At 40.1% G+C, this 13,417-nt stretch overlaps 1 protein-coding gene across 1 annotated transcript; it reads left to right on the top strand.

Moving 5' to 3' along the window:
• Positions 1 to 1,498: 1,498 nt before the first annotated feature.
• On the top strand, positions 1,499 to 12,937 carry LOC141601164 (two-component response regulator-like APRR1). The gene is made up of 6 exons (XM_074421436.1): positions 1,499 to 2,275; positions 4,478 to 4,639; positions 4,935 to 5,068; positions 5,303 to 5,473; positions 6,239 to 6,332; positions 11,495 to 12,937. Exons 1-6 carry the CDS (start codon positions 2,131 to 2,133, stop codon positions 12,430 to 12,432), a joined length of 1,644 nt encoding a protein of 547 aa, XP_074277537.1. The 5' UTR covers positions 1,499 to 2,130; the 3' UTR covers positions 12,433 to 12,937.
• The last annotated feature ends 480 nt before the right edge of the window (positions 12,938 to 13,417 follow it).

Below are 13,417 nucleotides of genomic sequence, written 5' to 3' on the forward strand. Positions count from 1 at the left end.
TTCACATTATCTAAAACCAACAAACTAAATGTTGACACGTGTAAGTTGACCAATCCAGGTTTTGATTTTACTCTAACAAATAACCTAAAAATATCTAAAAATATCTGAACCACAGCCGGGCAATCAATCAGATCATGAGGGATGACGTGGCCAATTAAGTATCTTAAACAAAATATCTTTTTCCCTTTTTTCCTTGCACTTTTCAGTATACTGTCCTTTTCTTTGTCCACGTCTCCTCTTTTTCTAAAATGCGCCTAATAATAATATACACTTTCATTCCTTTTGTAATAATCTTATATTTACTCCTTTTGGCTACTCAACCTAAAAAATGATGTTGATGTACTTTGCAACTTTGTTGTTTTACAGCTCAAAATTTGGAAAAACAAATGTTTAGATGTTTGGTTTGTTTTCATTAATTAGTTAACACTACTTAATAATGATGATTTGTTTCGAAAATAAAAAAGTAAAATTAATTCATAAGGAATTACTTAATAGTGACTTTACTTATTTGTGTCAAATCGACTCAATTATTAATATGTAAGATCTATCACATTTATATATGTAAACGGAATATTAGATTAATATTTGTGATTAAGTAAACAAACAAACTTTATGATAAACTGTGCATAAAATTATTATTTGACAACTAATCTTAATGGATCCAAGAACTCCCCCAAATAAATAAGTTTAGTGATAAAGGCCAATACACAAAAAAGCCGATCCACACAATCAGTTACCACTTCCACAAATTGTTGCAAATAATGAAGAAAGTAATTGAAAAGGGGAGTAGGATTGGTTTTCTTGTTCAAATTTTCAAATAAGTATGTGTTGCTAACACAAATAACCAGCGAAAAGAAAAATGAGATGACCTATATAGAATAGTATCAAATCTTCCTCTCACATAAAATAGATAAAGTCTAGTGAAATTCTAAATTTGGCAAATAGATTAGACTCTGTCAAGTTCGTGTCCATATAAACGTACATTAAAATGGGTCATTATCCTCTCAACTCGAACCCAATTTAATTACTCCCTCCATTCAAGTTTTATCAACTCACTTCAATATAATACTCCTCACATATATTGAAGAAATTGGGTGATAAAAGTTAAATGGAGGAAGAACATAAATAGGTTAATTGTCTCAAACTTAATCCAACCAATTTAATTTCTCTATAATCCGACTTGACTTTTTCTTAACCTAATCATCATAATTAACCTAGCAAAGTGATGAATTATGTAACTTATTGTCTTATTTTAATCAAGTCTATTGGTTACAGACTTACGCACAAACCAACCCAATTATGTCATTTATATAATAATAAACGAGTTATTCGTGGTTTGTGTCACAAGACTTTGACATAAACCTGACTCAATTCAATTTCATCTCGTGTCTATATCAACCCTATTACTGAAATATAAACGAGTTGGTAACAATGTCTTCACTCTAACCTTCTAAATTTGTATCAAGTATATAACGTGTTTTCAAGTCAGTCAATCATTATCCTTTCGTCCATAAGGGGTGTAATTTAATGATTAAACTTGAGTGAAATTTTCAAGGGACTTATGTTGAAACCTCCCAAAGAGCAATTTTGTGAAATATTTATGCCATGAGGCTGTGCCTTGTAAATTTTGAGTCTGTCATTCTCGATATCTTGGATTGCTTACCGATAATTTGATATACGTGATTTGCAGCCTCGCAGGCGCTATCACTATGTTTGAGATTTACCGAGTGCGAACCAAAAATAGCCATAAAAAAAACAAACAAAAAGAAGACATAAGTGGGTTGCTTTGCTCAAGTGCTAACATGCACCTGGAAAATTTCATCCGTCCATATCCCACTGATCTTCACAGTCCACCGTTCGATCCCTTCCTCACAGATAATACACAGAATCTAGTTTCAACTCGGCTTCAATTATTAGTTGATGAAGCTTCAACAATGGCGTCTTACTCTTGTTTTTCCCTTCAAACCCTTATTAAAAATTCCACCTTTTCACTAACTACTAAATCACAACTTCTAATTCCATTTCTCTAATACTTTATTTTCTCAAAAATGACAACATAATTAGTTAATTACTCATATTATATTACTTTTTATTTTTTTTTGGTATTTTTTTTTGTGGGTGGTGGAGAAGATGGACGTTGAAGTGGGACCCAGTAATGGAGAGAAGAGCAATGATCAGTTCATAGATCGAAGTAAAGTTAGGATTTTGTTGTGTGATAATGATTCCAATAGTTGTCTTGATGTTGTCTCCCTTCTTTCCAATTGTTCTTACCAGGGTAATTCTTTTCTTTTGAATTAGCAATCGATCAGTGGCGGTTTTAAAGGATGATTCATGTCGGCCGACCCCATATTTTTTTTTTATATTAAGGCTCTGCTATTGTCATTGTTGTTCTAGGGAGTATACCTAAGATTTAGTATGTTTGATATTTTGCTAGTATCTAGGATGTCTATTTTTAGATTTAATATTAGTACATCTTATCTGTATGAAATTCTGATGTTTGAATTCGTTTTTTTAGGTTTTTGGATGTAGTTTTAGTGATTTAGGAGTTGAGTAATTGGGTTTATGGGAGGATCCTGAATTATCTAAGATTCATCTAGGTAGGCAAGAAGCTCATAAGAATGGATTTTGTATTCTAAGTACGATTGCGTTTGCATAAAGAGAGTGTTTGGCAACAAGAATTTAATTTGAAATGTCTCATTTTAAATTTAGCAAAGTGAAATAAAGATTTGAAATGAAGGGGGTTAGAGAGTGGATTTCAAATGAGTTTATTTTAGCCTTACTTGAATTTGGTAGGGATTTGAAAATCTAAATCTAATGGGTTTGCCAAACATGTAAATTGGTCCAAATCTGAATTTGAGAATACAATCTTTGTTCCCAAACACACAAAAAGAGGATTGGATTGTTATGGTGATTGAAAAGTTAGCTTTGGATTAACTTTGATTGGAAAAGGATTTGGCTTTGTGATTGTAAAAGAGTATAATGTATTGTATGAATGTATGCACTTGGTGTGAGATGTCAATGATTAGAATGAATGTTGGCGCCTTGGTGGGCGTATAGTGGTTGCCTTGTGGTGGAAATGTGTAAGTTGCTGATGAACTAGTGAGTGCCGAGGGAATGATGCCCATGGAGCTTAGGTTAGAAGTTCTGCAATCTGTGTTATACGGAGTACGCTATTTTTGATATTAGTAGGAAGAATTTCTTTTTAGCTTGGCATAGAGGCGCAAAAGGAAGATTTATTTTTGGAAGTGTTAGGCACTTAAGTTCCACGGGTTATAATTGACAGGATTGTTGATTATACGGAGTGTAATGTTTAAGACAAAGTTTGGGGTGTTGGAACGGTTGTTTACCTTGGAATTTTGGGTTGAGTCGTATTTTGTCTTTTGAGGCTACTTATATATACATACCTGTTAACTTCTCTTTGATGAGATAGCTCATCTCTTAGATAGATAGTGGCGATGTTTAAAGGCGGTATTCAGTTATGGACAAAACGGGTGATGGATTTTAGAGTTTGTAGTTTCTCCTTTTTTACCAGATTCCAAAAGAATTATTTCTGTAGAAACTCAGAAACTTCCTTCTTTTGAATTTCCTAGCTAGGAAATATTTTTGGGTAATTTAGAGTATCACTGTTAAAAGTGTGAGGTGAAGTTTCGTCAAAAAGGTTGTAATGAGCTGCTTACCAGTTTCTGACTTTCTGGCGCATGCATTTATATAACACAAATTCTCATTGAAGACATGACATATCCGTCACAAGCTTGTGACGGATACCATTTTAGCTCACAATGTACCCACTTTTTCTCTCTCTGCAACACTATTCATGTGGTCCCCTTTCTCCACTAACCCATTTTGTTACCATTTTATCTCACAAAATATCCGACACAAATGGTAACCCGTTACAAGGGAGACCAATTGTTTATATAATCCCATCAACATATTGGAAGTTGTGGTAACGAGTTAGTATTTGGTTAATGTTTTGCTTAGAAGGTTTATCACATCGAAAAGACCATTTGGAGTGACCTCACTAGTGATGAATTGATGTAGTGTCGACTATGGTGTTTCGGGAGAGAAGATCCCTGTGACAATGATTTTTCGACAGTTTTTACTCCTTTTGTCCATTACTATAAAGGGATGAATTGAAGCCTTTTGTTTAAAGTAGCGAGTAAAGTTGTCTAGTGATTGTACTCATGATGTGTATAAGCTGTGTTTGATATCCGCCCTTATGGCTCTCCTTGCAACAACAGTCTATTCCGTTTTTCCAGAGATCCAACACCCATGTACGTAAGCCTGAAACCTAGTTTGGACGCTCTCACATTTTTGCAGGCTCTTGATTGCATCTGTTTTATTTCTAAAAAAGTGTATCAACACTTTTAACTAGTTTTTTTGGAGCATAATGCGACTATATTTTTTCTTTTGCATATGTATTTTTCTTGATCTCGTGGTGGCTCACAATTTTTTGTTCAATTTCTGTACACAACTCCAGTAACCTCGGTGAAGTCACCTAGGCAGGTTATTGATGCACTTAATGCAGAAGGCCCTGACATTGATATCATACTTTCTGAGGTTGATCTTCCTATGAAGAAAGGGCTCAAGTTATTAAAGTACATTATGCGGGACAAAGAGTTGCAACGAATACCTGTGATCAGTACGTTATGCTGCTATTCTTCTGTGTCTACATCTATATTTGACCTAACATTACCCCAGTGCATCAATGGTTCCCGCATGAAGCGGGTAAGGGGTGTCGGTTTATGAAGCCTTTCTCCTGTGTTGAAAATACAGAGAGGATTTCCAAGTGATTCATAATATGATTACATCTTAATGCACTGGTCACCCAACGATTTTACAATACAAGAGGCATAGAGAAATTAGTGAGCTATTTTTTGTGTCTGCATTCATATTATTGATTATTATTCACGTCTATTTCTCTTTCCTTTGCCTAGTGATGTCAACACAAGATGAAGTTTCTCTTGTTGTAAAGTGTTTGAGGCTGGGAGCGGCTGACTTCCTTGTGAAGCCGCTGCGGAGTAATGAACTGTTGAACTTGTGGACTCACATGTGGAGGAGGAGGCGAATGGTTAGTGCCAATATTACCCTCACCAAGTTGTTTAACTTGTTGAAGTTTCTACATTCAACAATAGCTTTTTCAGGATGAGAGTATTCTTTGTTTTTTTTTTTAATGTCAGAAACAAGAAATATTATATGAAATAGATTTGTTTGTGGTGTCTACGGCCTCGTGATTTTCCTTTGGGGAAGTATTGTTTCAGCGGTATAAAAAATAGTTATGCTGGTGCCCTTATTGTGTTGGCAGCTTGGACTTGCTGAGAAGAATATTATATCTTATGACCTTGATCCAGTGGCATCAGATCCTAGTGATGCTAATACAAATAGCACTACAACACTATTCTCTGATGATACAGATGATAAATCCCGGAAAACTGTTAATCCTGAGATGAGCATGTCTGTACAACAAGAAGATGTGGTTAGTTTTTCACTGTTTGTGTTCTGTGATTGTTCTGATTATTTCGGTGTGATGATGTTTCTTCATTTACATGCTTAAGTTTGCCTTAAAGGGTGATTTCCTTTTACCCTAAAACTGACTGACCCGATCCATTACCCATGTGAATATAATAACCCCTAAACCTGATTGAAGCGACCCGACCTTTAAAGTCCCCAAAACCGATTAACTCGTTGAAATGACTCGGTAATAACAAACACGAAATCTGATCCGTATGCTAGCATACTAAAAATGAACCAACCCGAATGACTTTGTCAGCTCTGCAGGACACCAGTACTTGCACATTAATATGTTGTGACTTGTGAGATGTCTACTGTTGCGTATAATTCAAAGCAATACTTCGTAGAGTCCGTACGTCTTTTCTTAGAAACTAGAGAAGCCTAAAATGATTGATATTCTTCAATATACCTACTACAGAGTTGTATTCAGATAAGTGTTATTGCAAGTGTGAATTGGAAATGCAGTCAGATGTATGCCATGGGTTCAATCATTCATGATTGTGTATTCAAGTTGAGCCTAATGCTGTTTTATTAAACTTAAAGACGCATAATTTTTATCGACATTGTGATTCATAACTAAGACCCAATTTAGTCCTGTTGCCCTCTGTCAAAGTATGAAAACCCAAAGTCTTTTTTGTAGTTGGTTGGGACTTGGAGGCTGTTCCTTTTATATTTTTGATAAAAGTAAATGGATCATATTTTTACTTGCTTCCTTTTTTTGTATACCCAGCACCCACTACTGCAGACTAACAAAGCCACTATGCAACCCATGTCTTTCTTTGACTGTCGGCCCAATGTGCCAGGAATAAGCGACCGCCGAACAGGTAAGCAGCTGAGCATCTCTCTCTCTCTCTCTCTCTCTCTCTCTCTCTCTCTCTCTCTCTCTCTCTCTCTCTCTCTCTCTTGACTACTGGAGTACAGCCTTTAAAACAGTGGAATTCTAGCGTGTGCGCTATCAGAGGCTACATCCTTTTATTGGTTACTGTATGAATGCATGCACTATTGTACTCCATGTGTTAATTGTAAAGAGCAGAAGGAATTTTTTTTTGTGTGCAAATAGTATCTTTCCTTGTTCCATATTTTTTCCATTTGAGATAAGCATCAACAACAATATCCCAGTGCTTAAAGACTCCCCGTCGATGGTGGGATAGGTGTCCGAAACTATGATGTACACAGCTTGTACACTCTTACTCTTGCATTAATCATCTTTCTTACAACAATTCTTAAGACCATGAACAATAGGAAAAAATGGAGAGCTCTTCTTTACTCTTCTTGAAGAGTTAAATACACAATTTTAGGCCTACTATAGGAAAGCTCTCTTTACATGTTCTCCATCTCATTGTTTGATCCCACATTTTGTTTATATTTTCAAGAAAAAAAAAAGCACAAAATTGCTTTAACTTCTTCAGTTGCTATGACCCACTCTTAATGGATAGCTTTTTCTCCAAGTTCTCGGAGGAGAGATCATAGAGAGCTGCCGTTCTTTTTCTATACGGAGAGGGTAGGAGAACAAGCCGTTCAGTTGAAAAGAGGTTTGAAAAGAGGTTAGGAGAGCACTTGAGCTCTTGGAGACTCCAATTGTATATGTAGTGGTGATAATGAGACGAGACAGATCGCGAACAACTCGAGCTTGACTAGAGAACTTGACGAGTTTGGCCGAGCTAACATGGGCTCGGCTCAAAAAACACACAAGCAACTCGAACTTGTGTGATTAGATAGTATCTTGCTCTTATTTTGCAAAAATAGTTTATCATGATTATATCTTTGTATCACCATGTCCAATGTTCTCATTGATTTGCCCAATATTTTTATATATAACCTACAAATCTTGCTATAAATATCAAAAGAGAAAAACGAGAATTTAACAATCATATATATAGACTTGAGTTGATCTCAAGTTCGGCTCGAGCTCCTGTTCAAGCTAACAGGCTTGATAATAGCTCACTTTTTCCTCGAGCTCGAGTTTTGATTCATAATCACAAGCCGAGTGTGATGATCCACACACTTCGAACCCTTAGATTTATTCTTACTTATGTAATTTCATTTCCCTTGTATATTTGTAGTAAATACTTTTCTAGTTTAGCATAGTTAGCATAGGTTTTCTTTCCATAAATAGGTATATCGCTATTCTACACTAGTTTTGTAAATTCAATGTTTCCTGCTACCAGGATGTAATAATCAAATTTTCCTCTTTAGGGAGTACTAGTGAATGAAAATCTGCTTCCTACCTTGTGCCTTCGTGTTGCTTGTTGTTGCTTTGTTGTGAACGACTCTTTGCCTTCACTTTTCTAACAAGCCGTGTTTGTGGGATCGACACTAGGATCCCGACTCACACCCCCGAGACCGATTACGAATGCCTAGTGCTTGACGAGCACTAGTGTTTGACGCTCTCGTTGCAATCCTGTCGAGTGTTGCCGAGACCCGAGTATCGTGCTAGTGAGCGATCCTTCACTAGTACGAAGAGCCTTGTCGCTTGCATCTTGCCTTGAGCCGGGCAAGGGTGCGCGCCACGATCCGGTAAAAGTGCCGGACCGTGACATTTGGTATCAGAGCACGGTCTTCGGACGGGTTTCTGCACGCCGCATTTGTTTATCGAGATCGAGAAAATAGGCGAAATAATTGAGGATCGAGTGGATGCCTTGGAGGAATCAATCGACGTCAAGCTTCCCAAACTCGAGGGCGTCGTTATGCGGATGACCGCGAGCCTCGAGGAGTTGCAGAAGACGGTTTGTGAACTTGAGACGAAGGTGGACGGGATAAACACCCGCATCCAAGCGATCAGTGATGCGATCCCCGATGATCGGGAGGAAGAGATCAATCATCTCCACCGAAAGGTCGAGATGTTAGAGAACACTTGCGCCACGCTCGTGAAAGCGGTGGCCAATGACGGGAAATCTTTGGGGGGCCATAAGGTGAAGGCACCACCACCTCGTACCTACGATGGGGCGAGGGATTCGAAAGCGGTCGATAACTTTATCTTCGATATGGAGCAATACTTCCGAGTAAGTGGGCTCGACGAAGACGCGAAAGTTGTCACGGCAAGCATGTATCTAGTCGACGATGCCAAGATGTGGTGGAGGGCTAGGTACAAGGAAATTGATGCGGGCACGATTACGGTGACATCGTGGGCGACTTCAAGAGGATCCTGAAGGATCACTTCTACCTCGAGAACACGGAGTTTGTTGCTCGGAAGAAGTTGAAGGAAATCAAGCACACCAAATCAATCCGGGATTATGTGAGGGAATTCTCAGCGTGCATGCTCGAGATTACGGAAATGACCGAGACGGACAGGACCTTCGAGTTCGTCAACGGATTGAAGTGGTGGGCGGAACAGGAGGTAATGAGACAGAACCCCAAGACTCTGTCTTCAACCATATCCTTCAGCCATATCAGCTGCGGAGCGTCTTCTCGATTTCCACGGGGAGCGAGAGGTAACTCGAGAGGTGGCACCAACGGAGAATACGGGTGCGCCTCAAATTGGGTTCAACAGAAGGAAGACACAAGCAAGTTCGATTTCGGTTGAGATCAATCGGTTTCGCTCACAAGGAAGTCAAGCCCAATCGGCGAGCACTACGAACTCGCCTTCAAGCTCATCTTCAAAGGTGGGGAACTCGACTGTGTCCACAACGAAGAAACCGTTCGCGTGTTTTGTGTGCAAGGGTCCGCACAAGATGGCCGATTGTCCGAACAAAGTAGAGTTCAACCAATGTTCAAGAAGATGGCAAAAGGGGCTCAAGAACATCTTGATGGGGCGTTGGCCAACTATCACCAAGAGTATAACGAAGACTCGAGTGATGGTGAAGACCAACCACGGATGGGCTCACTTCAAAGGATTAGCGCGATGTGAAAGTACGAAGATTCCTGCTCCAAGAAATCCAACGGACTCATGTACGTGGACTTGATGGTGAATGGGAAGCAAGCACGAGCCTTGATCGACTCGGGCGCCTCCCACAACTTTGTTACTAAAGAGGAAGCTGGTCGGTTGGGGCTAGTTCTGCGGGATGCTAACAGCTGCCTGAAGCCGGTCAATGAGAAGTTGAGACGCGTCCAAGGAGTAGCTAAGAAGGTCGCGGTCTAAGTGGGTAAGTGGGCAGGGGAGCTCGACTTCACCACCGTTCCGCTGGATGACTTCAAGTTAGTACTCGGGATGCAGTTCTTTTAAAAAGCATTAGTAGTATTGAAACAGAGTGACGGATCGATGCTACTAATGGGGTCTATCGTATCGAAGACGGTAGACAGCGACGAAGACAAGGGGCATCATCGAATTTCGGCTATGAGGGTGATACCGACGCCGAAACAAGGGATGCGACCTTGGAGAATGCCTAAAGGTTCGGTGGAGCCGAGGGCGAACAAGACCCAGGCTAACTACGCTGACGCTGCTAAGTGGCCTGGGGGACGAAAGGAGAGTCTACCACCTCACCGAGGAGTAGACAATGAGGGCCGAGATGCCCAAAGAAGTAGGCCTCGTACCATCAAGGGGCTGCGGCCGCGTCGATATGCTGAATCGACGTCCTGGTTTGTGGGTCAGTCGACCCAAGAGATAAGGCCTCGTACCATCAGGGGGCCGCGCCGAAATGCTGATTCGGCGTCCTGGAGATCAAACATGTACTTGAATGCAGGTACCGCAGTGAAGATAGACAATGGGAAGGTCCATGGGAGCAAGTGTTTGGAGAGACCCGGAGAGATGTTTACTCGGACAACGGTAAAGTGGAATTTCCTGGAAGACAAGGAGCGATGAGTGGACTTGGAGAACATAATGTTCGGCAACTTCTATGTCAAGGAGCTTCAGCCTATCCTTGAAGGGACGATGACGCCAATCATTGTGTGGTCAGAAGCTCGCCCACAAGCCGGAGTGCAGAGAAAGCCAACACAACATGGACAACCAGGGCTCAAGCACGATGTCTCACTAAAGCACCATTCAAGACTATGGCGTTGCCGAGGGCGGCAACAAGATTAGGTGGGGGAGAGTGTGATGATCCGCACATTTCGAACCCTTAGATTTATTCTTACTTATGTAATTTCATTTCCCTTGTATATTTGTAGTAAATACTTTCCTAGTTTAGCATAGTTAGCATAAGTTTTCTTTTCCATAAATAGGTATATCGTTATTCTACACTAGTTTTGTAAATTCAATGTTTCCTGCTACCAGGATGTAATAATCAAATTTCCCTCTTTAGGGAGTACTAGTGAATGAAAATCTGCTTCCGACCTTGTGCCTTCGTGTTGCTTGTTGTTGCTTTGTTGTGAACGACTCTTTGCCTTCACTTTTCTAACAAGCCGTGTTTGTGGGATCAACACTAGGATCCCGACTCACACCCCCGAGACCGATTACGAATGCCTAGTGCTTGACGAGCACTAGTGTTTGACGCTCTCGTTGCAATCTTTGTCGAGTGTTGCCGAGACCCGAGTATCGTGCTAATGAGCGATCCTTCACTAGTACGAAGAGCCTTGTCGCTTGCATCTTGCCTCGAGCCGGGTAAGGGTGCGCGCCACAATCCGGCAAAAATACCGGACCGTGACACCGAGCAAGGCCAAGCTTGTGGTCGGCTTGGCTTGTTATCACCCTATGCACATGCTCTAATATCAAAAATGAATATACTTTCTTCTCATACCATCACTACCCCAAATATAATTTCGTCTGCTACGAGTTAGCTATTATTTATCGTTGCTGGGAGCCCAAAGGATTATTGGATCAATAATTAGTACTTGTCATATGACAAGAGTGTATTGTGTCCAGTTCTGGTTCCTAGCACAATCGGTGCAACGACTTCGTGTGAAACAATTTCTTCTCTTGTAATTTCTTTTGCTATTTAGAAATTATGACATTTATTTGCTAATTTATCCATTTATGGAAATGCTCTATCTGTTTTGTTTCTTACACATTCTTGATTATTTTTTTAGCTGCCAATTAACAGATGATTAAGTGCAAAAATGTGATTTACCGTCCCTAGCTTAATCTTTTGAAGGATTGTTTTCTCTTTGTCAGGCCAAGTCGCGTGTTTTGCAAAGAGAAGTGAGCTGAAGATAGGTGAAAGTTCTGCATTCTTCACTTATGTCAAATCAAACACTGCTAAGAACATTGGTCAATCAACTGCTGATGTTGATGCAAAATCGACAAGCAAGAAGAATCGTCCAGCAATTGTAGTTGTTGATATCGAAGGCGATACTGCTCAGCCTCCCAGTGTTGAAAATAAATCAAAAACACGTTATGAGCATTCACAAAATGGAAATTTGAGGTATGCAAATGGAGATACATTGGACAGCAACTCACATGGAGAAGAGTTTCCGAGTTATGCAAGCGTACCTAATTCTACATCTATGGAATTTACGCCTGACAGATCTAATGATGATAGCTCGTCTCAGGTACCGATAAATGGTGCACCTATAGATGTCTCAAGGTTGGGAGGGCATGGTCCTTTTCCTTACTATATGTCAGGCATGATGAACCATATGATGATGCCACCAGCACATCTGTATCCGAATGAACATCATGGCCATGGTGCTCCGTCTATGATGCCTCATTACAACCATTTTCCTCATTGCACGCCTCAGGTACCCGGGATGATGCCATTTACGTATTATCCAATGGGTATGGGTATGGGTATGCAACAAGGCCATTTGCCCCCATATGGGAATTCACCTTCTGGTGAAGCTCGTTCAAGTAAAGTTGACAGGAGGGAAGCAGCATTAATGAAGTTTAGGCAAAAAAGGAAGGAGAGGTGCTTCGATAAAAAGATTAGATATATTAACCGCAAGAAGCTTGCTGAGAGAAGGCCTCGTGTCCGTGGGCAGTTTGTTAGGAAGGTGAATGGTGTAACTTTCGATCTTAATGGGGATCCGTCTTCTGTTGACCTTGATGATGAAGATGAAGATGAGGACGGCCCTACATCTAGGGACTTGTCTCCTGAAGATGATGTGCCCTAATCTACATTACATCGATTCTTCACATTACCTCATGCACCTTTGTCTAACATGGGTAATGAGTAATGACACTCGGGCACTTCATTTTGAGTCAAAAATATGAGAATATTTTATAATAGCCGAGTCTGACACTTGGACACATACCCCACATCGGATAATTCTAGCCGTGTTGAGGACACCTGACTTGAGTCGGGGAAACATCCGTCATTCCATCAACTTTGTAAGCATTCAGTGTTTGGGATAGCTGACGAGGACCGAGCTGCATTGTTAGCATCAGGTTTCCTCGGAGGCAACATCTCGACAATGAGACCTTCGTAAAGCATTTGTGGGTATGATGTCACTAGAAACTTCAGTTAGATCTTCAGTGTTCTTTACTACTGAGTAAATGATAACTTAAATGGTGTATCTTGTATTATAGCCGTGAAGGCACCGCACCCTGTAATGAGCAACTGTACTGTACGAATTGGCTCCTAACCCTTGATCGAATCACTTGACCTCTATGCGTTCACTTCCTGGTTCTAATTTTCCCAGTGATTTCGTACATTCACCCCGGGTAATCACAGGCAGGAAAAAGAGGATTTTGGAGCCGTGTATCCGACTGCTTATTCCATCGTAATCTAGACCAAAACCAAATATTCAATGTTCTTTGAATTTAGATTCCGACAGAGTAAAGTAAAATGGTCTAATCCTTTGTCACAAGCCATTTTCTAGAGCATTTGACCATATTTGACCCGTCTTTCACTTTAGACCCGTCTTTCACTTTACCTATATTTGACCCGTCTATAGCGAGACTAATTGTTGAGGCAATTGTATCCGATTATACTCTGTTGCCAATTAGTCATTACATATTTACATGGATGATTAAGCCATTTTCACTCTAAAACAGATTTGTTTTGAAGCCATCTAAATCTTCTGTTCTGCTTGTTTTATGTCACTTTTTGCGGCATACACGACTTTTTTTTTTTTTTGTTTTAATCAGGATTATGCC

Source organism: Silene latifolia, chromosome 1 (genome assembly GCF_048544455.1).
Source record: "Silene latifolia isolate original U9 population chromosome 1, ASM4854445v1, whole genome shotgun sequence".
Classification (NCBI taxonomy): Eukaryota; Viridiplantae; Streptophyta; class Magnoliopsida; order Caryophyllales; family Caryophyllaceae; genus Silene; species Silene latifolia.